General features: G+C 54.9%; 2 gene segments (V, D, J or C); one reads left to right on the top strand and one right to left on the bottom strand.

Moving 5' to 3' along the window:
• Positions 1–2,880: 2,880 nt before the first annotated feature.
• On the bottom strand, positions 2,881–4,032 carry LOC149521023 (immunoglobulin heavy constant mu-like). The segment is given in 2 exon segments: positions 2,881–3,366; positions 3,787–4,032. Coding segments are annotated over 2 exon segments (732 nt in total).
• Positions 4,033–5,615: 1,583 nt separating this feature from the next.
• On the top strand, positions 5,616–21,264 carry LOC102450045 (immunoglobulin heavy constant gamma 2-like). The segment is given in 6 exon segments: positions 5,616–5,748; positions 14,717–15,004; positions 15,414–15,791; positions 16,133–16,447; positions 20,772–20,944; positions 21,181–21,264. Coding segments are annotated over 6 exon segments (1,371 nt in total).
• The last annotated feature ends 635 nt before the right edge of the window (positions 21,265–21,899 follow it).

Here is a 21,899-nt window from a genome sequence, read left to right as displayed (position 1 = left end):
GAACATGGGAGTGATGGACAGAGCTAGGTTAGCAGAGGTGCGTGCATCATGGGAGGGAAGGAAAGACGGGAGGCACGAAGGAGAAAGAAGAAAGGTTGCGTGAGACACAGGCTGAATGAAGGAGACATAGACATGAAAACCAGACAGAATGACTCCGAAGGACAGACAGACGGCTTCCCGCCCCCAGCTCTGACCCCCTCTCATGCCTGCCGTCTCTGTCCTTCCCCTTTCCAGATGAAGTGGCTTTTTGTCACCGTGGTGCAGCTGAAGCAGATGAGCAGCCCGAGTACAAGAATGTGATCCAGCGCGTGGTGTAGGGGCGTGGCCCCCTTTCTTTGCCATTGCCGTCCCGCCTCCCATAGAGCTACCCTGCAGCTCGCTGCCATGGTAGATTCTTCCAGTGCAGGGTGAGAGTGACTCACCCCCTGTGGCCTCCTCAGCCCTCAGCTGCTGGGCTTGCTGCCCTGCCGGGATCTGGGCTGTGGCCAGGCAATTTCTGTCATGCAGGGAAGGAGCGACCTGAGCAAGGAACCACCCCACATCCTACGTCCAGCTTGCACCCAGAAGTCCAGTTCTGTGGGAGTGGGTCAGAGCCAGCACCCCCTAGAGGAGGAAGTTCCCATGTCCCTATGCCTACCCATACATCTCAGCCAGCCCCTTGAACCTTCCCTGGCTCAGAGCCAACGCTTCTTAGAAGAGAGATTCCCATTGCCCTATTTCCTAACACCCACCCAGTGGCAGCCAGTCTCTCACGCTGGAGCGGGGCTGAAGCCGGGGCTGTGTCTGTTGTGCTTTCTGTTGTATATTGAGATCCTCACTGGGAGTCGTGTGTGGCACGTTTGAGACTTTCGTTGTTTGCACTGAGTAATAATGAATAAATAGAGGACCAACTCAGGCTCTGTTTCTTTCTCAGCCCACACCCCTGCCTTGAAAAGATCCCTGAGACCCACCAGACAGCTGCATTGTGTGTGCAGAGGGCACCGCCAGGTAGGGTCAATAGTTCTAAGATGCCCCCTAATCCAGTGGGACACAGGGGGCCTACCGACAAACCCAGAAATCTGGGATTTCATCCCTCATTCCCTAAAGAAGAGTCAGAAATGGAAAGAAAGAAAGAAAGAAAGAAAGAAAGAAAGAAAGAAAGAAAGAAAGAAAGAAAGAAAGAAAGAAAGAAAGAAAGAAAGAAAGAAAGAAAGAAAGGTGGAGAGGCTGGTATGGGTATGTACAGAGATGGACAAATGGGTATGGGAAGGAAGGGTGGGAAGGAAGGAGAGAGGGATGGATGTGTGTGTAGGGACCAGCTGGACCCAGACACACACACACACAATGACTAGCATTCTCCTTGGCAACTCCCCGCCCAAGACCACCTTGAGATGCAGATCACAATTTTAAACTCATTTTATTTTGGCTCCAACACTCGATTCCTGTCTCCGTTGCACAATTTTAATTTCATTTGATTTGGGCTCCAACACTTAATTCCCATCAACGTTGCATGTTGAACATTGAATGGGATGACGCTTTTCCCTCACCTAGTCCAGTGGGATTAGCGCTCGGGGTACTGCCTGTGATGTAGTGGGGGGGAACTTGCTGGTTTCTATGGGTCTGTGACAACCCCACTGCCTGCCGCCGGTACCACAGCCCAGAAGGACAGGGATGGGTCATTACGCAAAGGGATCTCTCAACCGGTCCGACCAGCTAACCCCCATGGAGAGGAATAAAGGAAGGTGGATGCTGCCCTAGCTGGGGGGCAGGGCTGGAGGAGAGTTAGTTAGCTTTCTGTCTGGGAGCATGGAGGAAGCAGCGTCAGCAACAGGCTGGGGATTTTAGAAGCCGAGACCCCTGCCCCATATCAAGGGGGGCTGAGGCATCCTAGGCCTGCCCTGTAACCTGATGACATCTGTGCTGTATACTGGAGAAGCAATAAACTCCCTCTATTCTACTGGCTGGCGGAGTCTGTTCGTGCCATTTCGGGGGTGCAGAAGACAGGGGACCCCAATGCATCGTCACACTGCCCACCTACACAAACCCACACGCATGAGGAAATCCAAATCTGGCTGCAAGTGGTGGAGGGAGATGGGACTGGGTTCCACCTCCAACAAGGCTGCTCCCTGGGGATGTTCAGGGAAGTTCTTTGCAATCTCTGCTCCTGGAAGGGCGGAGCTCACACCCATCCATGGCTGCTCTCCATCCCCGGTGCTGCTGTGGGGTGTGGCTCCTCCAGGAGGGCTCACACAAGGTAGGACCTGAGTGGGACTTAAAATGGATGGAGGCCATGAAGAGGAAGAGGAAGAGGAAGGAGGAGTCCAGAGCGGGGCACTCACTGCACCTGCGGACACAGGGAGCAGAGAGCTTCAGCTGGTGCTGGTGCTGATGTCATGGGCAGCATCCCACATGGAGAGAGCAAGGCCAGAAGGGACCATGGGACCTGCTGCTTGGCTGGACCACGGAGTCTCCCCCAACCAGGCCTGCCCCCCCCACCAGGACTTCTCCACCGAGCTGGAACCAGACTTGTGGAGACTCCAGACTTGGAAAACCTTCCAGCGGAGAGGACACTGCTCACCGGGGACCACACGACCACTCCCTGTGGAGCCCGCATGGTCTCAGCCGCCTGCTTCTGGTCCCAGGCCCACTGACTGAGCACCGGTCATTGCTAGAAGCTGTGAAGTGCGACCAGGCAGGCGACTGAGGCGCTCACCTTAAACAGCGTGACGCCGGTGCTGTACACCAGGCTGAGCAGGAACAGCACAATGAACATTACGGGCGTCCACAGAGGATCCGATTCCCCCTCTTCTCCTTCAGCACAGACCCCTTGGTCCTCCACCAGGCAGAGAGGCACGGGGGAAGGGATAAACAGGGCAATTAGAGAGGACTCTTCCTTAACTCCTATTCTGGGGGCCTGTGGAATTTGACAACTGAGCCTTTCCGAGACCTCTCCCGATTCCTATCATCCCAGAGGCAGTGTGGTCCTATGAATGGGGAACTGGGATGGGACTCGGGATCCCTGGGTCTGTCTGTACTCTCGCTCTCTCTCTGACATTGTAGGACCTCAGGGAATTCTCTTGGGGTGAAGATCTTGGCCAGGCCTTCATGCTCCACCATGCAAAAGTAGGTGTCCCCCTTCTGCCATTCAGAGGCCTGGATTCTGAGCTTGCTGTAGATAAAATAGCTCTTCTCCTCCCCAGCCTCCTGCTTGGGGCCGATGTGGATGTAGGCATCCTGTGGAATGGGGCGGTCCTTCTGGGTCCATGTCACCAAGATGTCTTTGGGCTGGAAGCCGGAGGCCAGACAGCTGATGGTGGTCCATTCCTGGAGAGCCAGCTCCTCTGCACGAGGAGGGGAGACATAAACAGAAGGGGCCCAGAGAGAGACCTTTGCCACAAGGAAACACCAGTTAATGGTGGGAAAGGAACCCAGGAATCATGCCTGCCTCTATCCCATGCTCCTCTATCCCATTAGACCCCCACCCGTGCCCTGCAGAGCCGTGGATACAATGCAGCAGGCCTGGTCGTACTGAACATTGAGACCTAAATCAATTGCATGAAAAGAGGCTAGAACCAGGGGTCCTGGCTCCAAGTCTTGCTGATCTCACCTGCTACATCCCACTCCCCTTGCAAAGTTGGAAAAAGGACCCAGGAGTCCTGACTTTCTGTGCCCTACTCCCATTTCATCCCACCCACACATTTCCCACCCCCAGTCCCACCAACCTGTGGGTGGATCACAAGGCCCTGGGGACTCTAGGGGCCAGATTAAACTTGGCCATATTAGACCTGCTAGCCCCATAGGGCTTACCGAGACTTTGTGGATAGTCTTGATCTCTGCTGATGGGATGTCTTGGTGCTGCACAGTGCAGGTAAATTCCTCCCTGGACTGCCACTCCTCCACAGACACCCGCAGAACGCTGGCTGCACTATAGGTGCCATTTGGATGTAGCACTGGCTCCCTGTGGTTCTCCTTCAATGTGTCTCCATTTCTCTTGCTCCAGGATATCTGCAGGCTGCTGGGGGTCCCCATGCCACTCACCACACAAGTGATCATGGCGTTCTGCCCAACATAAAGATCCTCCAGGGATGGGGGAAGGAGAAAGACCTTCAGAAGGGGTCGATGACAGTTGCTGCCACCTGGTTGAGGGTGAGAGGCAGTGCTGAGTGCCTTTCTCTTGGGAACCAGAGGATGTTTGGGGAAGGGGCTACGTAGAGTTTGGAGTTCCCAGATCTTCCTCTTTTAGGGCATCAGAAAAACTGACTGAGGATGTCCTAGCCACTTAGGAGCTTGAATTCCTGGGTCCCATAGTGGTTCGTTAGCTCTCTGCCAACTCATGAGCACATTGCAACAGCTCCGGCTCCACTGGCAGAATGCTCCCTTGTAGTTAACACAGCAGTGGTCGGAGCTGTCCTGTTTGCTCCACTCAGGGGCCTTCCAGAGTGAAATTCATGAACTCCACAGACATCCCCCACTCAGTGCATCACTCCCCATTTCTCAGCAAGGGCAGGTGGGATTCAGAGGGCAAATGTGCTCACCCAGATCCTCAACCATCCTCCACTTAACACTAGACCCCCCATGCCACACCCAAAGCTCTGGAGCATGGGTTTCCAGGGTCTGTGTGCCCCCCTGGTGGGGCATGAAGAAATTCCAGAGGGGGTGCAAGGTGACCTAGCTCTCCCCCATCAAGTTTTCCTGCCCTGCTCAGTTCCTTTTTTTGGGAGGGGGGGGGAGATGCAATATTTACCCGATTTCCACTCATATGCACTTTTAATGAGCAATGACAGTCCCAGGAATTAAACTACTAAAATGCATATCAAGACAAGACCATTATATTGACTACTTTTTTGGTTTGGTTCCCACTTGTGTGTCGCATGTTGAGCCCCATGTGGCGACGTATCAGGGTTCCCCCGACTCCTGCACTCCAATAGTGGCACAAACAGACTCCACCAGCCAGTAGAATAGAGGGAGATTATTGCTTCTCCAGGATACAGCACAGCACAGATGTAATCTAGTTACAGGGCAGGCCTAGGATGCCTCAGCCCCCTTGAGATGGGGGAGATTGGGCCCCTAAATCCAAGTCCCCTTGGTTAGGCTGTTTCCTAAGCCTTGCTTAGGCTGTTTCCTCCATGATTCCAGCCAGAAACTCCCACTCCCTCCTTGTCCTGCCCCCCAGCCAGGTGTTGGTCTCCATCTTCCTCCCTTTGTCTCTCCCTGGGTGGCTGAGCCTGGGTGTCTGCGTTAATACACATTTAGGAGAGTCAATGAGAATCTCCCATCACAGCACAGGGGGACCCCGGGTCACAGAGCAGACAGCACCCTCACTACGCCACAGGAGGCGTGAGGGTTTTTCAAAAATCAGACAGAAAATTTTGGGAACCACTGTCTTGAGGGAACTCATCTCCCGTAAGTCTCCACTCCCTGCACAGGGAAAAGGACAACTTACATTTCACCCCCTTGACCACTAATGGTCCTTAGGGCAGGACCCCCCAACTCTCACTACAAGCCAATGGGGGATGGGAGAGCTTGAATCCCTTTGGAAACCCCAGCAGGGAAACTCAAAGAATCGCCCACGGAATCGCAATCCTGCCCTCCAGGAACAGTATCCTCTTGTGTACACTGCCTGAAGCACCCGCTTGATGTCGCTCATTGAGATCATTGGCCATGTGGCAGCCAATGGAGATGAGATTCCAGATTCATATGGACCCCCAGATCCCATGATGGGGCAAAGGATGGATTTGAGCAGTTTCCCTCCTTATCTTCCCTGCATCGGTAAGCTTCTGGATCCCATCTGGACTCAACCCCACCACAGATCATCTTAGAATAGAATGTAATTCACTGCCTCTAGTGGCTGCAGATCCGTGCAGGCACCTGCCAAAGTGCCAGACTCAAAAGAGTCCGTGGCCAATCTAGACGCGCTTTTCCGCAAAAAAGCCCCGATCTCCATTTTCGCGATCGGGCCTTTTTTGCGGAAAACAAATCTCTGCTGTCTACACTGGCCCTTTTGCGCCAAAGTTTTTCAGAAAAAGACTTTTGCCCGAACGGGAGCAGCATAGTATTTCCGCAAAAGCACTGACAATCTTACACGAGATCGTCAGTGCTTTTGCGGAAATTCAAGTGGCCAGTGTAGACAGCTGGCAAGTTTTTCCGGAAAAGCGGCTGATTTTCCACAAAAACTGGCCAGTCTAGACACAGCCTGACTGTATAAAATCAGTGCTTCTTGAGCAAATACTCTGATGCTCCTGCGATAAGCCTTCTTGCGCAATGGTTCTTGCGCAAGAGGCCAGTGTAGACAGGCAACATCAATTTCTTGCGCAAGAAAGCCTGATGTTTAAAACGGCCATCGGCGCTTTCTTGCGCAAGACAGCGTCTACACTGGCATGGATGTTCTTGTGTAAAAGCACATCTTTTGCGCAAAGGCACATGCCAGTGTAGAATCACAGAATCATAGAACTGGAAGAGACCTCAGAAGGTCATCAAGTCCAGCCCCCTGCTCTAGGCAGGACCAGTTCCAACTAAATCAACCCGGCCAGGGCTTTGTCAAGCCGAGACGTTCTCTTACTCAAATACTCTTGCGTTAAAGAGTATTTGAGCAAAATCTTGCCTATATAGACGTAGCCTCTGACTTGGCTGGGATTTGGGGGCTTGGGACAAGAGTGGACAGGGAACAGGCCGATCCCAGACATCCCTTCTTCTGCCCTGAAATGCCAGGAATTGCTGAGTTCAAAACGTGTCACGTTTCAGTGGTCATTTTACCCACAGTCATATTTACAGGAAACCCACGTTTAGTTCTCATCCCCTTCGAAGAAGCATTGAGGAGAGAGATATTTGTACATTGAATATCTACCTATCTATCCCTACACAGCCCGTCTGTCTGTCTGTCTCACTACGCAGGTGGTGAAACACTGGGATGGGTTCCCAAGGGAGGAGGTGGAATCTCCATCCCTAGAGGTGTTGAAGTCTAGGCTTGACCAAGACCTGGCTGGGAGGATTGAGTTGGTCTTGGTCCTGCTTTGGGCAAGAGGGTTGCTCTCAATGAATCCTGAGGTCTCTTTTGAACGTGTGATTCCCACCCCTCCCCCCCGCACCCTGGGAACCGAAAATGTCTGTGACCTCTGCAGCTTTCACGAGCGTCTCCCTTGGGGGAAGCAGCCGACAAACAAACAAACAAACAAGGTGGCTGAAAAGGGGAAGTTGCCACCAGTGAAAGTCGCACCTCAGTCATTTTTTTCAGCCCGGGTTTTCCCCCCCGCTCTGCCCACCTGTGGGAATTTCACACCTTCTAACCTCCTCCAGCCCCGAGAGTCCCTGTTGGGACAATTGAATTGACGTTCATTTATGGGAAGAAGAGGGGCTGTCTCAGAGGCACAGGTCCCTCAGATGCACGGCACGGCAGACACGGAGCAGCGCTGGGCTCCCGGACACAGCCTCCGCCCGAGCGTTCGGCCGCGACCCACCACGGCTGGGGACCACGGCTGGTCATTTGGCCTGTGAACTCTTGACTTCTCACGTGAGTGTGGAGCGCTTTCCTCTACCACAGAGAGACCCATTAGGGAAGTCGTGTGCTTGACAGAGGAGCCAGGACTCCTGGGCTCTCTTTCCAGCTCTGGGAGGGGAGTGGGGGCTAGTGGTTGAGCAGAGGCCTGGGAGCCAGGCAGGCTGAGGTCTCCTCTAATCTCTGAAGAGAGGTGGGGCATGTCCCCATGTGCAGAGGCCGTAGTGGGGCAGGGTGCAGCACATGGCTCCCTATGCACGGCCTGGGTGTGCTGGGGTAACTCAGGGCAGGCTGTGCTCCCAAGGCAGAGATGGAGGCCAGAGCTGCATCCCTCACACCCCACCCAGCAGCTGGGAAACCAAGGGTGACAGTGTTCCCAAGAGCTCAGGCATGGGGACAAGAGCAGAGTCTGGGGGGAGCCCAGAACTGAGCCAGCAGGGGACGTGGATTGGGCATGGGGGCATTGGCAGAGCTGCGGGGAGCACAAGACAGGGCTGGGGGACGGGAGTGAGGGGCAGAAAGGGAACTGGAGAAATGCAGCTGAGCTAGCAGGGACTGCGGGTCATGATCCCAGGGCTTGGCAATTAGCAGGAGCTGTAGCTCAGGAGTCAGGGGCACCGTCATTGCAGGGGGGCCTAGGGCCGGGTTGGTAGGGCCTGCAGGCTGGGAGTGACAGGCACTAACAGGGCTGGGTAAGCCCCAGGCTGGGCTAGCACAGGGTCCAGGTTGGGAATGAGGGGCATGAGCAGGACTGGGGGAAGCAGGGCTGGGCTAGCAGGAACTGTGGGTCAGGAGTAAGGGGCACTAGCAAGACTGGGGGAAGCAGGGCTGGTCTAGCAGGAACTGTGGGTCAGGAGTGAGGGGCACTGGCAGCCCTGGGGTTGTAGGGCTAGGCTGGCTGGGGCTATGGATCAGGAGTGAAGGGTGCAGGCTGGGCTGGGGGGTCAGGACAGGGCTAGCAGGGCCTGCAGGTTGGAACACAGCTGTGCTGGCTGGGACTGCGGTCATGATCCCAGGGCTGAACAATTAGCAGGGGCTGTGGATCAGCCGTGGGGGCAGAACTGGGTTAGCAGGGGCTGCAGGTTGGGGTTGAGGGGCACAGACAGGGGTGAGTGGGGCCCAGGGCTGGGCTGGCAGGGGCTGTGGGCTGGGAGTGTTGGGCACTAGCAGGGCTGGGGGGAGCTCGGCTGGGCTAGCAGGGGGGACAGGTCAGGAGTGAGGGGCACTGGCAGGGCAGGAAGAGCCCAGGGCTGGGCCAGCAGGAACTGTGGCTCAGGAGTGAGAGGCACTGGCAGCACTGGGGTTGGATGGCGAGGCCTGCTGGGGCTGTGGGTCAGTAGCAAAGGGCACAGGCTGCTCTGGGGGAGCCCAGGGCTGGGTAGCTGGGGCTGCAGCTCAGGACTGGAGGGCAGTAGCAGGATTGGGGGAGCCCAGGGCTGGGCTAGCTGGGGCAGTGGGTCGGGACTGAGGGGCAGTAGCAGGGCTGGGGGGGCCAGGGATGGGCTAGCTGGGGCTGTGGGTCGGAACTGAGGGGCAGTAGCAGGGCTGGGGGAGCCCAGGGCTGGGCTAGCTGGGGCTGTGGGTCAGGACTGAGGGGCAGCAGCAGGGCTGGGGGAGCCCAGGGCTGGGTAGCTGGGGCTGTGGGTCAGGACTGAGGGGCAGTAGCAGGGCTGGGGGGGCCCAGGGCTGGGCTAGCTGGGGCTGTGGTTCAGGACTGAGGGGCAGTAGCAGGGCTGGGGGAGCCCAGGGCTGGACTAGCTGGGGCTGTGGGTCAGGACTGAGGGGCAGCAGCAGGGCTGGGGGAGCCCAGGGCTGGGTAGCTGGGGTTGGGGGGGCCCAGGGCTGGGCTAACTGGGGCTGTGGGTCAGGACTGAGGGGCAGTAGCAGGGCTGGGGGGGCCCAGGGCTGGGCTAACTGGGGCTGTGGGTCAGGACTGAGGGGCAGTAGCAGGGCTGGGGGAGCCCAGGGCTGGGTAGCTGGGTCTGTGGGTCAGGACTGGGGGGCAGTAGCAGGGCTGGGGGGGGCCCAGGGCTGGGCTAGCTGGGGCTGTGGGTCAGGACTGAGGGGCAGTAGCAGGGCTGGGGGGGCCCAGGGCTGGGCTAGCTGGGGCTGTGGGTCAGGACTGAGGGGCAGTAGCAGGGCTGGGGGAGCCCAGGGCTGGGTAGCTGGGTCTGTGGGTCAGGACTGGGGGGCAGTAGCAGGGCTGGGGGGGGCCCAGGGCTGGGCTAGCTGGGGCTGTGGGTCAGGACTGAGGGGCAGTAGCAGGGCTGGGGGGGCCCAGGGCTGGGCTAGCTGGGGCTGTGGGTCAGGACTGAGGGGCAGTAGCAGGACTGGGGGAGCCCAGGGCAGGGCTAGCTGGGGCTGTGGGTCAGGACTGAGGGGCAGTAGCAGGGCTGGGGGAGCCCAGGGCTTGGTAGCTGGGGCTGTGGGTCAGGACTGAGGGGCAGTAGCAGGGCTGGGGGAGCCCAGGGCTGGGTAGCTGGGGCTGTGGGTCGGGACTGAGGGGCAGTAGCAGGGCTGGGGGAGCCCAGGGCTTGGTAGCTGGGGCTGCGGGTCAGGACTGAGGAGCAGTAGCAGGATTGGGGGAGCCCAGGGCTGGACTAGCTGGGGCTGTGGGTCGGGTGTTAGGGGCACCAGCAGAGCGGGGAAGCAGCGAGCTCTGGGCTGGGAGTGAGGGGCACTGGCAGGGCAGAGCGCAAGCTCTGGGCTCACAGGGGTGCAGGTGAGGAGTGAGGGACATCGGCAGGGCTGAGGGGGCCCAGGGCTGGGCTAGCAGAGGCTCTGGACTGGGAGTGACGGGCACTAGCAGGGCTGGGGGGGACAGAACTCAGTGGGTCGGGAGTGAGGAGAACTGGCAGGACGCAGGGTGTAGGGCTGGGGAGGCAGGAACTGTGGGGCGGGAGTGAGAGACACTGGTGGTCTTGGTGCACAGGGCTGGGCTAGCAGGGGATACAGATCGGGAGTGAGGGGCACCAGCAGGGCTAGGGTTGTAGGGCTCAGCTGGCTGGGGCTATGGGTCAGGAGTGAAGGGCACAGGCTGGGCTGGGGGCCCAGGGCTGGGCTGGCAGGGGCTGCAGATCGAGTTTGAGCAGCGGGGACAGGGCTCGGGGACACGGCCTGGGAGCCCAAACAGGACAACTCAGGGCAGGCTGTGCCCTGTCCTCAGAGCAGGGGAAGAGCAGAGCTGCATCCCTCACACCCCACCCAGCCGCTGGGGAGCCAGGGGTGAAAGAGCTCCCAGGCCCCAAGAGCGCAGGTGTGGGTGCACCAGCAGGGTCTGGGGGGAGCCCAGAACTGAGCGAGCAGGGGACGAGGAATGGGAGTGCGGGGCACTGGCCGGGCTGCAGGGAGCACAGGGCAGGGCTGGAGGATGGGAGTGAGGGGCAGAAAGGGAACTGGAGGAACGTAGCTGAGCTAGCAGGGTCTACGGGTCATGATGCCCGGGTTTGGCAATTAGCAGGGGTGTTGATCAGGAGTCAGGGCCACTGGCATGGCCGAGGGAGCCCCGTGCTGGGCTAGCAGGGACTGTGGGTCGGGAGTGAGGGGCACTGGCAGCACTGGGGTTGTATGGAGAGGCCTGCTGGAGCTATGGGTCAGGAGCGAAGGGCACAGGCTGGGCTGGGGGGCTGGGACGGGGCTAGCAGGGGCTGCTGATTGGATCACAGCTGTGCTGGCCGGGACTGCGGGTCATTATCCCCGGGCGGAACAATTAGCAGGGGCTGTGGATCTGCCGTGGGGGCAGAACTGGGTTTGCAGGGGCTGCAAGTCGAGTTTGTGCGGCACCAGCAGGGTGAGTAGGGCCCAAAGCTGGGGGGCAGGAGAAGCAGGTTGGGATTGAGGGGTGGGGACAATACTCGGGGGAGCCCAGGGCTGGGTTGGCAGGGGCTGCATGTGGGGAGTGAAGGGCACCGGCAGGGCTAGGAGCACCCAGGGATGGGCAGGGTGGGACTGGTTCTCGTCAACAGAGCTGGGGCAGGGCTGGTCTGTCAGGGGGTCCAGGTAGGGAATCAGGGGCCCAGGCAGAGCTGGGGGGCAGGTCTGGGCTCTCAGGGGCTGAGGGACAGGAGTGAGGGGCACCAGCAAAGCTGGGGGACCCAGGGATGGGTGGGATGGGAATGCTTGACATTGACAGAGCTGGGGGGGAGGGCTGGTCGGTCAGGGGACTCCAGGTAGGGAATCAGGGGCCCAGACAGAGCTGGGGGGCTTGTCTGGCCTCTCAGGGGCCGAGGGACAGGAGTGAGGGGGCACCAGCAGGTTTAGAGGGTGTTCAGAGCTGGGCGAGCAGGGGTGCAGGTTGGGAGTGAGGGGCACCGGCAGGGCTGGGGGACCCAGGGATGGGTGGGATGGGAATGTTTGACATTGACAGAGCTGGGGCAGGGCTGGTCTGTCAGGGGGCTGCAGGTAGAGAATCAGGGGCCCTGGCGGAGATGGTGGCCTGAGTTGGTCTGGGAGGGTCTGCAGGTCAGGAGTGAGGGGCACTGGCAGAGCCGGGAGGGTCCCAAGGCCGAACTAGCTTCTGGGAATTGAAGGGAAGCACCGGACAGTGCGGGAGAGCAAGGGGGCTGTGGGATTTATCAGGTAGGGGGGCTGGAAGCCAGGGCTAAGGGACATTGACAGAGGTGGGGTGTTCAGGGTGGGGAGAGCGGGACCTTCCGTTAGAACTTGGATGGGCATAGCTGAGCTTTTTTGACGGGGACTTAATTGTCTGGTTTCTTTCGTCCGATTAAAAAAGTTTGCAACAGAAAACTAGCTAAACTCAGGCATAAATTCCCCCTTTCGGGTGTCTCTTGTTAGAGGGAACACCCTGAACTCACGGAGTTCAGGAGTGGGTCTCTCTGTGCCATCCCTGCCTTGCTCCTGGTCTATGCATGGGGAGCTCTGTGCTCATGGTCCATGCATGGGGAGTTCCTGGCAGAGCCACGTCCCAGAAACCCCAGTTCTGGGGACAGATGGAAGAGTAGGTTGCTAATTTTGCCTTTGAGTAGAGCTGGCTCTGTGTTTGAGGTGCCTCTCTCAGGATGTTTAGGGCTTTCTCTGCAGTTGAGACCAGCTCCGAAATGTCCAGCTCATGCCCGCTTCAAATCATCTCCAGTTTTGGCACCCAGAAATTGAGGGAGCTGTAGTTCTTGAGAGATTTCTCCTGTAGGCATTAAGAAAGAGTCCACGAAAAAAACTTTTCTCCAACTCAGTTGGGATCTGAGTGTTTTCTTGAGGGACGAACTTGACTAGAAAGATTGTGACATAGGGTGTGTCCAAAACTGAGTTTGGGGGAGGTCTAGGCTTAATATTAGGAAAAACTTTATCGCTAGGAAGATGGGATGAGTTCTTTATGGAAGGAGTAGAATCTCCATCCCTAGAGTTTGGGGCAGGGAAAGTTTTTTACTCAAATCCCAGAAATAGAATCCTACTGCAAACCCCAAACCCAACTGTTTATACCCCTGGTCTTTAACCATGACCCTAACCCCAGCTTCCATCCTCCAAAAAAATGAATGAACTACCTAATGCCAATACTCAAATCATCGCATTTTCACTATGCTCTAAAAGCTGAATGTGGTGCGATATGTCCCTGAGCCTCAGGTAGGTTTTCTAGACCATTATGTTACCAGTATTAAAGAACGATTTCACCCCTTACCATAATCCCTGTCCTACCCCTAATCACCTTGCTGTCACTCTCTGAGCCGCAGGGTTAATAGTAACCGGATGATATAAACAGTCACTCTCACCCAAAGAGCAAACTGTACAGGGTTGACTCAGAAAGTCCCAGGGTCTTGTACAAAGTGTCCAGTGACTTCCCAGGATCCACCAAGTGAGCAACAGACTATATAACGGGCCACTAGGGGGCCGATGATCTTAGCAAGCATCCAATATTTTCTGTGCCTCTGCAGTTACTGCTGCAGGTATAACACGGGCACCACCTCAGACACAGGGCTAACAAGCTAAAACTTAGTGATATGGTGCCTCTTTGGAGAACCCAGAAAAATCCTTCGATTTCATTTCCATGAACAAAACCTTGGGCTGTTTCCTAGCTACAGGATCTGGGATTGGTCTAAGGGGACCTTTATTCTGCCCTATCGCCACCTAATTGTATTTGGTTCTTCAGGAAAATGCCACCTCTGGTTATGCGGAACAACTCTCCATTCTGTGAAATTAACCATTTCTCGGGCTCTGTGGGATGCCTGAGCTGGGCAGGAGGTTGGGCTATAGGACTCCAGGATTCTCTACCTGACTCTGCTATGGACGGCCTGTGATCAGTAGCTTCCTCCCTCCCTCTCTCTCTCTCTCTCTTTCTTTCTCTCTCTCTCTCTCTCTCTCTCTGCCTCGCTTTCATGGTGCACCCTCATCTTGAATACTGTGTACCGATGTGGTAACCTCATCTCAAAAAGATATCCTGGCATCGGAAAGGATTCAGAAAAGGGCAACAAAAATGATGAAGGGTTTGGAACTGGTCCAACATGTAGAGAGATGAAAACGACTGGGATTTTTCAGCTGAGAAGAGGAGACTAAGGGGGGATATGGTAGAGGTCTATCGAATCATGACTGGTGTGGACAAAACAAACAAGGAAAAGTTGTTTACATATTCCCATAATATAAGAACTAGGGGTCACCAAAAGAAATTAATAGACATCAGGTTTAAGACAAAGCAAAGGAAGTTGATCTTTATTCAGCATAAAGTCAACTTGTGGAACTCCTTGCCAGAGGATGTGATGAAGGCCAGGAGTTTTTCGGAGTTCAAAAAAGAGCCTGCTAGATTCCTGTAGGTTAGGTCAATCAATGGCTATTAGCCAGGATGGTTAGGAATGGTGTTCCTAGCCTCTGTTCCTCTGGTGTTGGGTGACGGGAAGGATTACATGTTGTGATCCCTCCCTCTGGGGCATCTGGCCTTGGCCACTTCCAGCACAGAGGATTCTGGGCTAGATGGATTTTTTGTCTGACCCAGTCTGGCCGTTCTGATGTTCTTATGTTTCTCCTTTAATCCTTCCGGTATTGTACCGATTTGTCCTGCAAGTATTTTGGGGGCATCATAAGAAAATGGGAAGGGCCAGAACAGAGTGTGGGGGAGGATCCATGAAGGGAGGAGGAGGGAGAGCTAGACCCTGTTGCCATGTTATGGGGGCTGCTCTGCATCTCATGACCTTGCTTTCTCTACCTTTGCATCAGAACCCACAGGCCCATCTGTCTTCCGACCCCCATAGTGCGGGCTGAGTCAAGGCCGCATCTCATAGTCTTTTGCTTCCTTTTTTGCAGCTAGTCCCACACCCCCATCCGTCTTCCCCCTCACCTCCTGCGCCAGAGAAGCATCCCAGGTCACCATCGGCTGCCTGGTCCACGGCTATTTCCCTGAGCCGGTCACTGTGCAGTGGCGCCCTGACACTAAGGGTGTGAAGAACTACCCCTCTGTGCTGCAAACTTCCACCGGCCTCTACTCACTCAGCAGCCAGGTCACCATCCCGGAAAGCAGCTGGCAATCCAACACCTATCGGTGCAACATTGAGCACCAGCCCACCGGCAACAGCATCAGCAAAGAAATCCCAAGTAGGGGCAGTGCGGCCAAAGGAGGGGAGTAGGAGGGAAGGGCCACTGATGCAGTGGAGAGAGGGTGGGAGCCTGCTAGTGGGGTGATCTGGTGGAGTGGCTGGTGTGGGTGGAGGGAGGGAAAAATACTCCATGGAAAGACAGAAATGTCCAGGGTTGGGTTAGTGGTTTTGAGTCTGGACAAGGAGCATGCAGGGCCATACACAGATAGGGGGAGGAATGAGAAGAAAGACCCTGCAAAGAGATGCAATGGGTGCAGCACTGCTGGGAAAAGGGGCAGAGGTCTCGGAAGAGGGCTCAGTGCGGTTGGGAGCAGAATGCTAGATGGGGAGGGTTGTGCTAGAGGGAAAGGCATGGCGGGATCATCAGGGGACTGTAAAGTAATTAACACCTACCACCCTTCTTCCAGAAATCCCCAGCCCCAAACCCCAGCCACCCACAGAGGATGACTTTCAATCCTGCACCACTGGTGACATCCGCGTCTTCATAGTGCCCCCATCCCCTTCTGAATTCCGTAGGGGCGAGAGCTCCATGTTCACCTGCCTGGTCGTCAACTTGCCTAACAAGGAGAACTTCGCAGTGGTCTGGTCCCGGGAGAAGATAGGGAGGCCCTTTAGCCCCAACTTCCTCAACATGTCTTCGCAGTGCAACCGAACCTACACTGCTTCCATTTCCGTTCCCATCTTCACCCACGACTGGGAGACCGGAGAGAAATTCACCTGCAAATTGGAGTCCAGGGGTCTGTTCCCGCCCATCAGCAAATCCATCAGCATCTCAAAGAAGCAAGGTAAGAGGAAGGCACGGTCCCCAAGTGGGAGACCCCTATTACAGCCCCCAGCAGGGAGGGTTGGTCTTTTAGGGGGATTCCCAGCCCCTAACAACCTGGGATCCTGGCTCTGAGTCCCACTCTATCCCCATGTGAGTTGACACCATCCTATCCCATTGCACATGGCAGGGGTATCCCAGTCCCAGACCTCCCCACCAACCTGGAAGAATTAGTTCATGTTCCTACATTCCCCTTCCTCCCCCCCACACACATACATGCACAGGCCTTGCCCATCTCCCCTGGCAGCCCCAGCTCAGTGATGTGTGTGGCTCATCTGTGTTCTCCATCCCTACCCACACGAGGCTCTCCTCCGACTGTCTACCTTCTACCCCCGGCGTCTGATGAGCTGAACAGCAATGGAAACTCCGTCAGCATCACCTGCCTGGTGCGGGGCTTCTCCCCCGACAATGTCGAAGTGAAGTGGAAGGAGGGCAATAAACCCAGCAACAAAGCTGTCACCACCTCACCCATGAAGGAAGGGGACAATGACTCAACCTACTTCCTCTATAGCAAGATAACAGTCGACAAGACCAGCTGGAACACAGACACCTACACCTGCATGGTCAACCATGTAGCCCTGTCGTCACCAATATCTAAAGAACTCCGCAAGGTCCCTGGTAAATGCTGATGGCTCTTCTCAGCCCCACTGCTAGCATTGTCTGGTAGATCTTCCTGTAAATACTCTCTGTGCCATCAGTGATGACCAGCGAATAAATGGAACTAGTCTCAGCTCACTCCCTTGTTGTGGTGTCCCTGGGTGAAATCTGTGGGTTGTTCAAGGTGAAGAAATTCTGAGGTTTGGAGCCAGGAGATTTCAAAATACTCCAGTGCTGGTGATTCTAATATGCAGATCCTGTATGTGTGGATACATCTATAGCATGGTGGGATGGATAGCTACAATGCGAGATTCCGTGGAAGGAAGGATGGGTGGATACATGAGTAGATATAATGGAAGTAAGAACAGGTGGAAACACGAATAGATAATACAGATGGATGGATACATGAGTAGGTAAGGTGGAAGGAAGGATGGGTGGACACATGAGTAGATGACATGAAAGGAAAGATGGGTAGATATGTGAGTCGATGACTTGGAAAGAAGGTTGGGTGTATACATGAGTAGATGACCTACCTACCTCTTAGAGCTGGAAGGGACCATGAAGTCCAGTCACCTGCCTTTATGGTAGGATCAAGTACCATACCTGACAGATTTTGCTACAGGTCCCTCAATGGCCCCATCAAGGATTGAACTCACAACCGTAGTTTTAGCAGGGCCCTGCTCAAACCACTGAGTTATCCTTTCCCCCTCTGAAGGGTGGGATGGGTGGATGCATGAGTAGATGATGTGGAAGTAAAGATGGGTAGATACATGTATCAACTGTGACAGATGGTTGGAGAGGGATGGGGGTCAGCACCAATGGGGATGAATGGTGGCAGGAAAATGTAAATGCATGGCGATGGATGGATGAGCAGATGGCTGGCTGGATGGGCAGGTACAGATAGTGAGTAATTGAGGGATGAGGATGAATCCATGGGTGAATAAAGCAATGGATGGATGGATAGACCAGTATATGTATCTGCCAATTGATGAATGTGCGTTAAAGGGGAGAGGTGGCAATCGATGCCGGGATTTGGATGTTACATGAAGGGGTAGCTATATAAGTAAATGGAATTAAGAGATGGGGCTTGATGGATGGACATATGGACAGATGGACGGATGGGTGGGTGGATGGATATGAAGGTTGGAGTATAGTGTTCATAGGTCAATATGGATGCATGAAAATTATGGGGGATTGGGATTACAGATAAGGACTGGATGGAGAGTAGGATGCTCGAGTGTGTAGCTGGATTGCTGGGTGATTCAGACATTCCTGGTATCGCATTCAAGAAAGATCCCCTGTAAGCTATTACCACTGTATCAGCATCAACCTGCAACCTCCTCTGCCACCTCAGACAGAAGCAGAAGCCCCACAGGGATTTTCCAGACAGCGTCAGTGGGGGAAGGTCATTCGAATACACAATTCACCTGCTAGCTAAGAGGCCAAAGACTCTCCTTCCACCTCTGTTGCCTCTGATACTCTGCGATAGCTAAAGAGGGGGACCCAGGACAACATACAGCAAATGCCACAAGCAGGGATCTGCTACAGGGACTAAGCCCTTGCAAAGTAACAGCAGTAGTAGGGCTGTTATCCAGAGCAGATACCAAGCTAAGCTAAAGTCCCGTTACCTCCGGTGACCTTGAGGGCCCATGTAGTGGGGTGGCCCAGATGAAGCAGATTCTGCTATTACCCCCCCCCCCCACACACACACACATGGGCCCCATCTCCTACCTGCACCCAGGGTCCTGCCATGTGTGTATCTGCCTCAGACGTGGATGGCTGAGAGCAGGGCTCATGTCAAGCTGGCACCTGGGGTTCAAAGGTCAATGCCTGCTCTCTTGGGAGCTGCAGGTGGAGTTTCACACATTGTGGGAGAGCGGGTGGTTGGCTGAGTGAGACAGAGAGAGAGAGGAGAGCTCTACTCTGGTACAGATGGGCACACCAGACACACGGCATGAGACAGGATTCCTCTCACTGTGCTCTCCTGGTGGTACACACAGAAACACCCAACACACAGAGAGACAAACATGCCTCCACACCCATCCATGCACCTGTTCACCAAACACCTCTAGGGAAGGGGGCTTTCTAGTGTGGGGGGGACTAGAAACCATGAAACTATGATCAACATCCCCACATCTCACTCTTGAGTCAACTACAGGTTGTCCTTGGTGAAGTGGGCCCTGTATGATCAGCTCCAGAGATGGCTGAAGTATCTCCTGGGTATTCAGGGTCATTGGGATGAAGGTCGTGGAGGCACCAGCATCCTGGCACCTCACTCACTCCTATGGATTTAGTCTCACAGGGCTCTTAAGCCAGCTTTTGCAGACAGGGAAACTAAGGCACATTGAAATTTAACACCTGGCAAATTTCCACATCTGGGTGTATGGCTGCAGCCACATGGGATGAGTGAGAGGAGAAGTGGAAGGTTTTGCATTCATTTTATCTTTGTGGGCTATGGTGGATGAATGCAGTGGAGGAAAGTTTGTGTGGGAGGTAAGGACAGATGAGCCTAAAGGTTGGCAGAGGGAGGCATCAGTGGATAAATTAATAGATGGATGTAGCTAGAGAGAGATGGATGCAGACTTGCTTCTTTGGATGATTGCATGGGTGGAGGTGGGTGGAGAGGAGGCAATGGAGGCATGGATGGATGGACAGAAGGATGGAGGATGGATGAATGTGTCTAGGGATGGATTGTTAGATGATTTGCTGCCATTGATGGATACATGTATCTAGAGCAACATCAGTGGATACATGGAAGCATCTAAAGATGGGCTGATGGATCAGTAGATGGTTTGTGGTCAGGGATAAATGGAGAGGTGAGAGGGGATGGATGGATGGATGGATGGATGGATGGATTCTTTGTGGGGTAGATTTACGGTTTGTAGTCAGGCACAGATGGTTGGATCTGAAGATGACTTAATAGATGGATGGACATGTTGAGGGGCAGATTAGTGGATGTATAAATGGATGGTTTGTGATTATGGATTTAGAGATGGATGGATACATGGATGGATGATTTGTTTTCATCAAAGAATGGAGGTTTAATTTTGTAAGGACATGTGTATAGTTTCTCGTCATGGGTAGAAGGATGAATGGATGAATGGTGAGATAGATCTAGGGATGGATGGATGAATGGATGGATGCTCTTTTGTCATGGAAGAATGAAAGCATCAGCGGGAGTGGATGGATATGTCTAGCGATGGAAGGAGTGTGGCAGAGAGAGGCAGTGTCTAGAGATGGATGGATGTTTTGTGGCCAGGGTTGGATGGAAATACCCAGAGATCAAGATGAGGGTATACGGAGGGTTCATTTAGGATGGTGAGAGGGATGGAAGTGTCTAGGGATAAACCACTACATTGGTGGGCAATTTGTGATCATACAGTATGGAAGTATCTAGAGAAGTCTGGGAAAGAGACATAGATGGAGGTATCTAGGAAGGGATTGTCAAATGGATAGATGGGTAATGGTCATGATTTAATGGGTGGTGAGTGATGATGGATGGATGGATGGATGGATCTAGAAATATATTGATAGATCAATGGAGGTTTTGTCATCATGCATGGATGCATGTATCTATAGATGAAAGTGTAGAGTGGTATTTATGGAAGGATGGAGGTGAGCAAGTTTGAACTTATGGATGGATAGTTGGCTTGTGGTCATGGATGAATGGATGAAGGATTGGGGGAGGGATTTATGTCAAAATGGATGGATTCTCTGTGGGGTGTATGGATGGTTTGTGGTCCTCGACAGATGGATGGATTAGAAATGCATGGGTGCAGGCATGGATGGATGAAGGTGACTTGGGATTCACATATGAATGGATCAGTGGGTGATTTGTGGCCATGGATGGAGGGATGTATCTAAAGCGGGTTATGTGGACAGGTATAGATAGATGCATGGCTGGATGGGTTGTGGTCATCGATACATGGAGGGTTTAGTGGGGATGGATATATGGAGGGATGCTTTGTAGGGATGTATGGATGGAGTTGTGAAAATGGATGGAAGAATATATCTACAGATGGAAGGAAGGAGACAGAGTGTGCTATGTCTTGGGATGGATGGATGGATGGAGTGGTGAAGATAGATGGATGTATTTAGAGAAGGAAGGAAAGAGACATAAAGGGTGATATGTAGGTATGGATTGTTCGTGCAGATGGATGGGTGGTTTGTGGGGATGGATGGGTGGCTTATGGCCAGGTTTAGATGAATGTTCCCAGAGACAGATGAGTGGAGAAATGGAATGATGGGTGAAGAAAAGGAGACCCAGACTGCTTTTGGGTATGACATCTGAGCTTTCTCTTGCACGGGCTGACTCGGAGGTGACATCTATTTCTCTCCCCCACAGCAGAGGTGACGTCTCTTTCTCCCCCCCGCCCCCCAACAGAGGTGATCGTATATGGAGAGTATTGCACCGAGGATGGTGACGAGGAGATCGACAGCCTCTGGAGCACCATCTCGGTCTTCATCACCCTCTTCCTCATGAGCGTGTGCTACAGTGCCACGGTGACCCTGTTCAAGGTGAGAGAGGGTGAACGTAGCCAACCTAGCACAGCTGGGTGCACCACGGGAGGGAAGGAAAGACGGGAGGCATGAAGGAGAAAAAAGAACAGTTTCAGGAGACACTGGCTGAATGAAGGAGACACAGAGATAGAAACCAGACAGAATGATACTGACGTGCAGACAGACAGAGCAGCTCCCCACCCCCAGCTCTGACCCCCTCTCACCTCTGCTCTCTCTGTCCTCCCCCTTTGCAGGTGAAGTGGCTTTTCGCCACCGTGGTGCAGCTGAAGCAGGAGACTGGCCCCGAGTACAAGAACGTGATGCAGCGCGTGGTGTAGGGGCGCAGCCCCCTTTCTCTGGCATCGCCGTCCTGACTCTCACAGTGCCCTCCTGCAGCTCGGTGCCCTGGTAGATCCCTCCGGTGCGGGGAGAGAACAACTCATCTCTTGAGGCCTCCTCAGCCCTCAGCCGCTTGGCGCGCTGCCCTGCCAAGACCTGGGCTGTGACCGGGCACCGCGGGTCATGCCGGGAGCCAGCGCCCCAAGCAAGGAACCAGCCCGAGTCCCACATCCTCCTGCGCCCAGCACTCCCCTGCTGTGGGACTGGGTGGGAGCCAACATTCCCAAGAGGAGAAAGTGCCCACGTCCCGGTCCCTGCTCGCTCAACCCAGCCAGTCCCTGGAACTCTCCCTTGGTCAGAGCCAGCGCCCCCTAGAGGAGAAAGTGCCCACGTCCCGGTCCCGGCTCGCCCAACCCAGCCAGCCCCTGGAACTCTCCTTGGTCAGAGCCAGCGCCCCCTAGAGGAGAAAGAGCCCACGTCCCGGTCCCAGCTCGCCCAACCCAGCCAGCCCCTGGAACTCTCCCTTGGTCAGAGCCAGCGCCCCCTAGAGGAGAAAGAGCCCATGTCCCAGTCCCTGCTCGCTCAACCCAGCCAGCCCCTGGAACTCTCCCTTGGTCAGAGCCAGCGCCCCCTA

Source organism: Pelodiscus sinensis, chromosome 30, assembly GCF_052426305.1.
Source record: "Pelodiscus sinensis isolate ZL-2025 chromosome 30, ASM5242630v1, whole genome shotgun sequence".
NCBI classification, from domain to species: domain Eukaryota; kingdom Metazoa; phylum Chordata; order Testudines; family Trionychidae; genus Pelodiscus; species Pelodiscus sinensis.
Note: the sequence above shows the minus strand (reverse complement) of the source record. Positions and strands in the feature narration are given on the sequence as shown.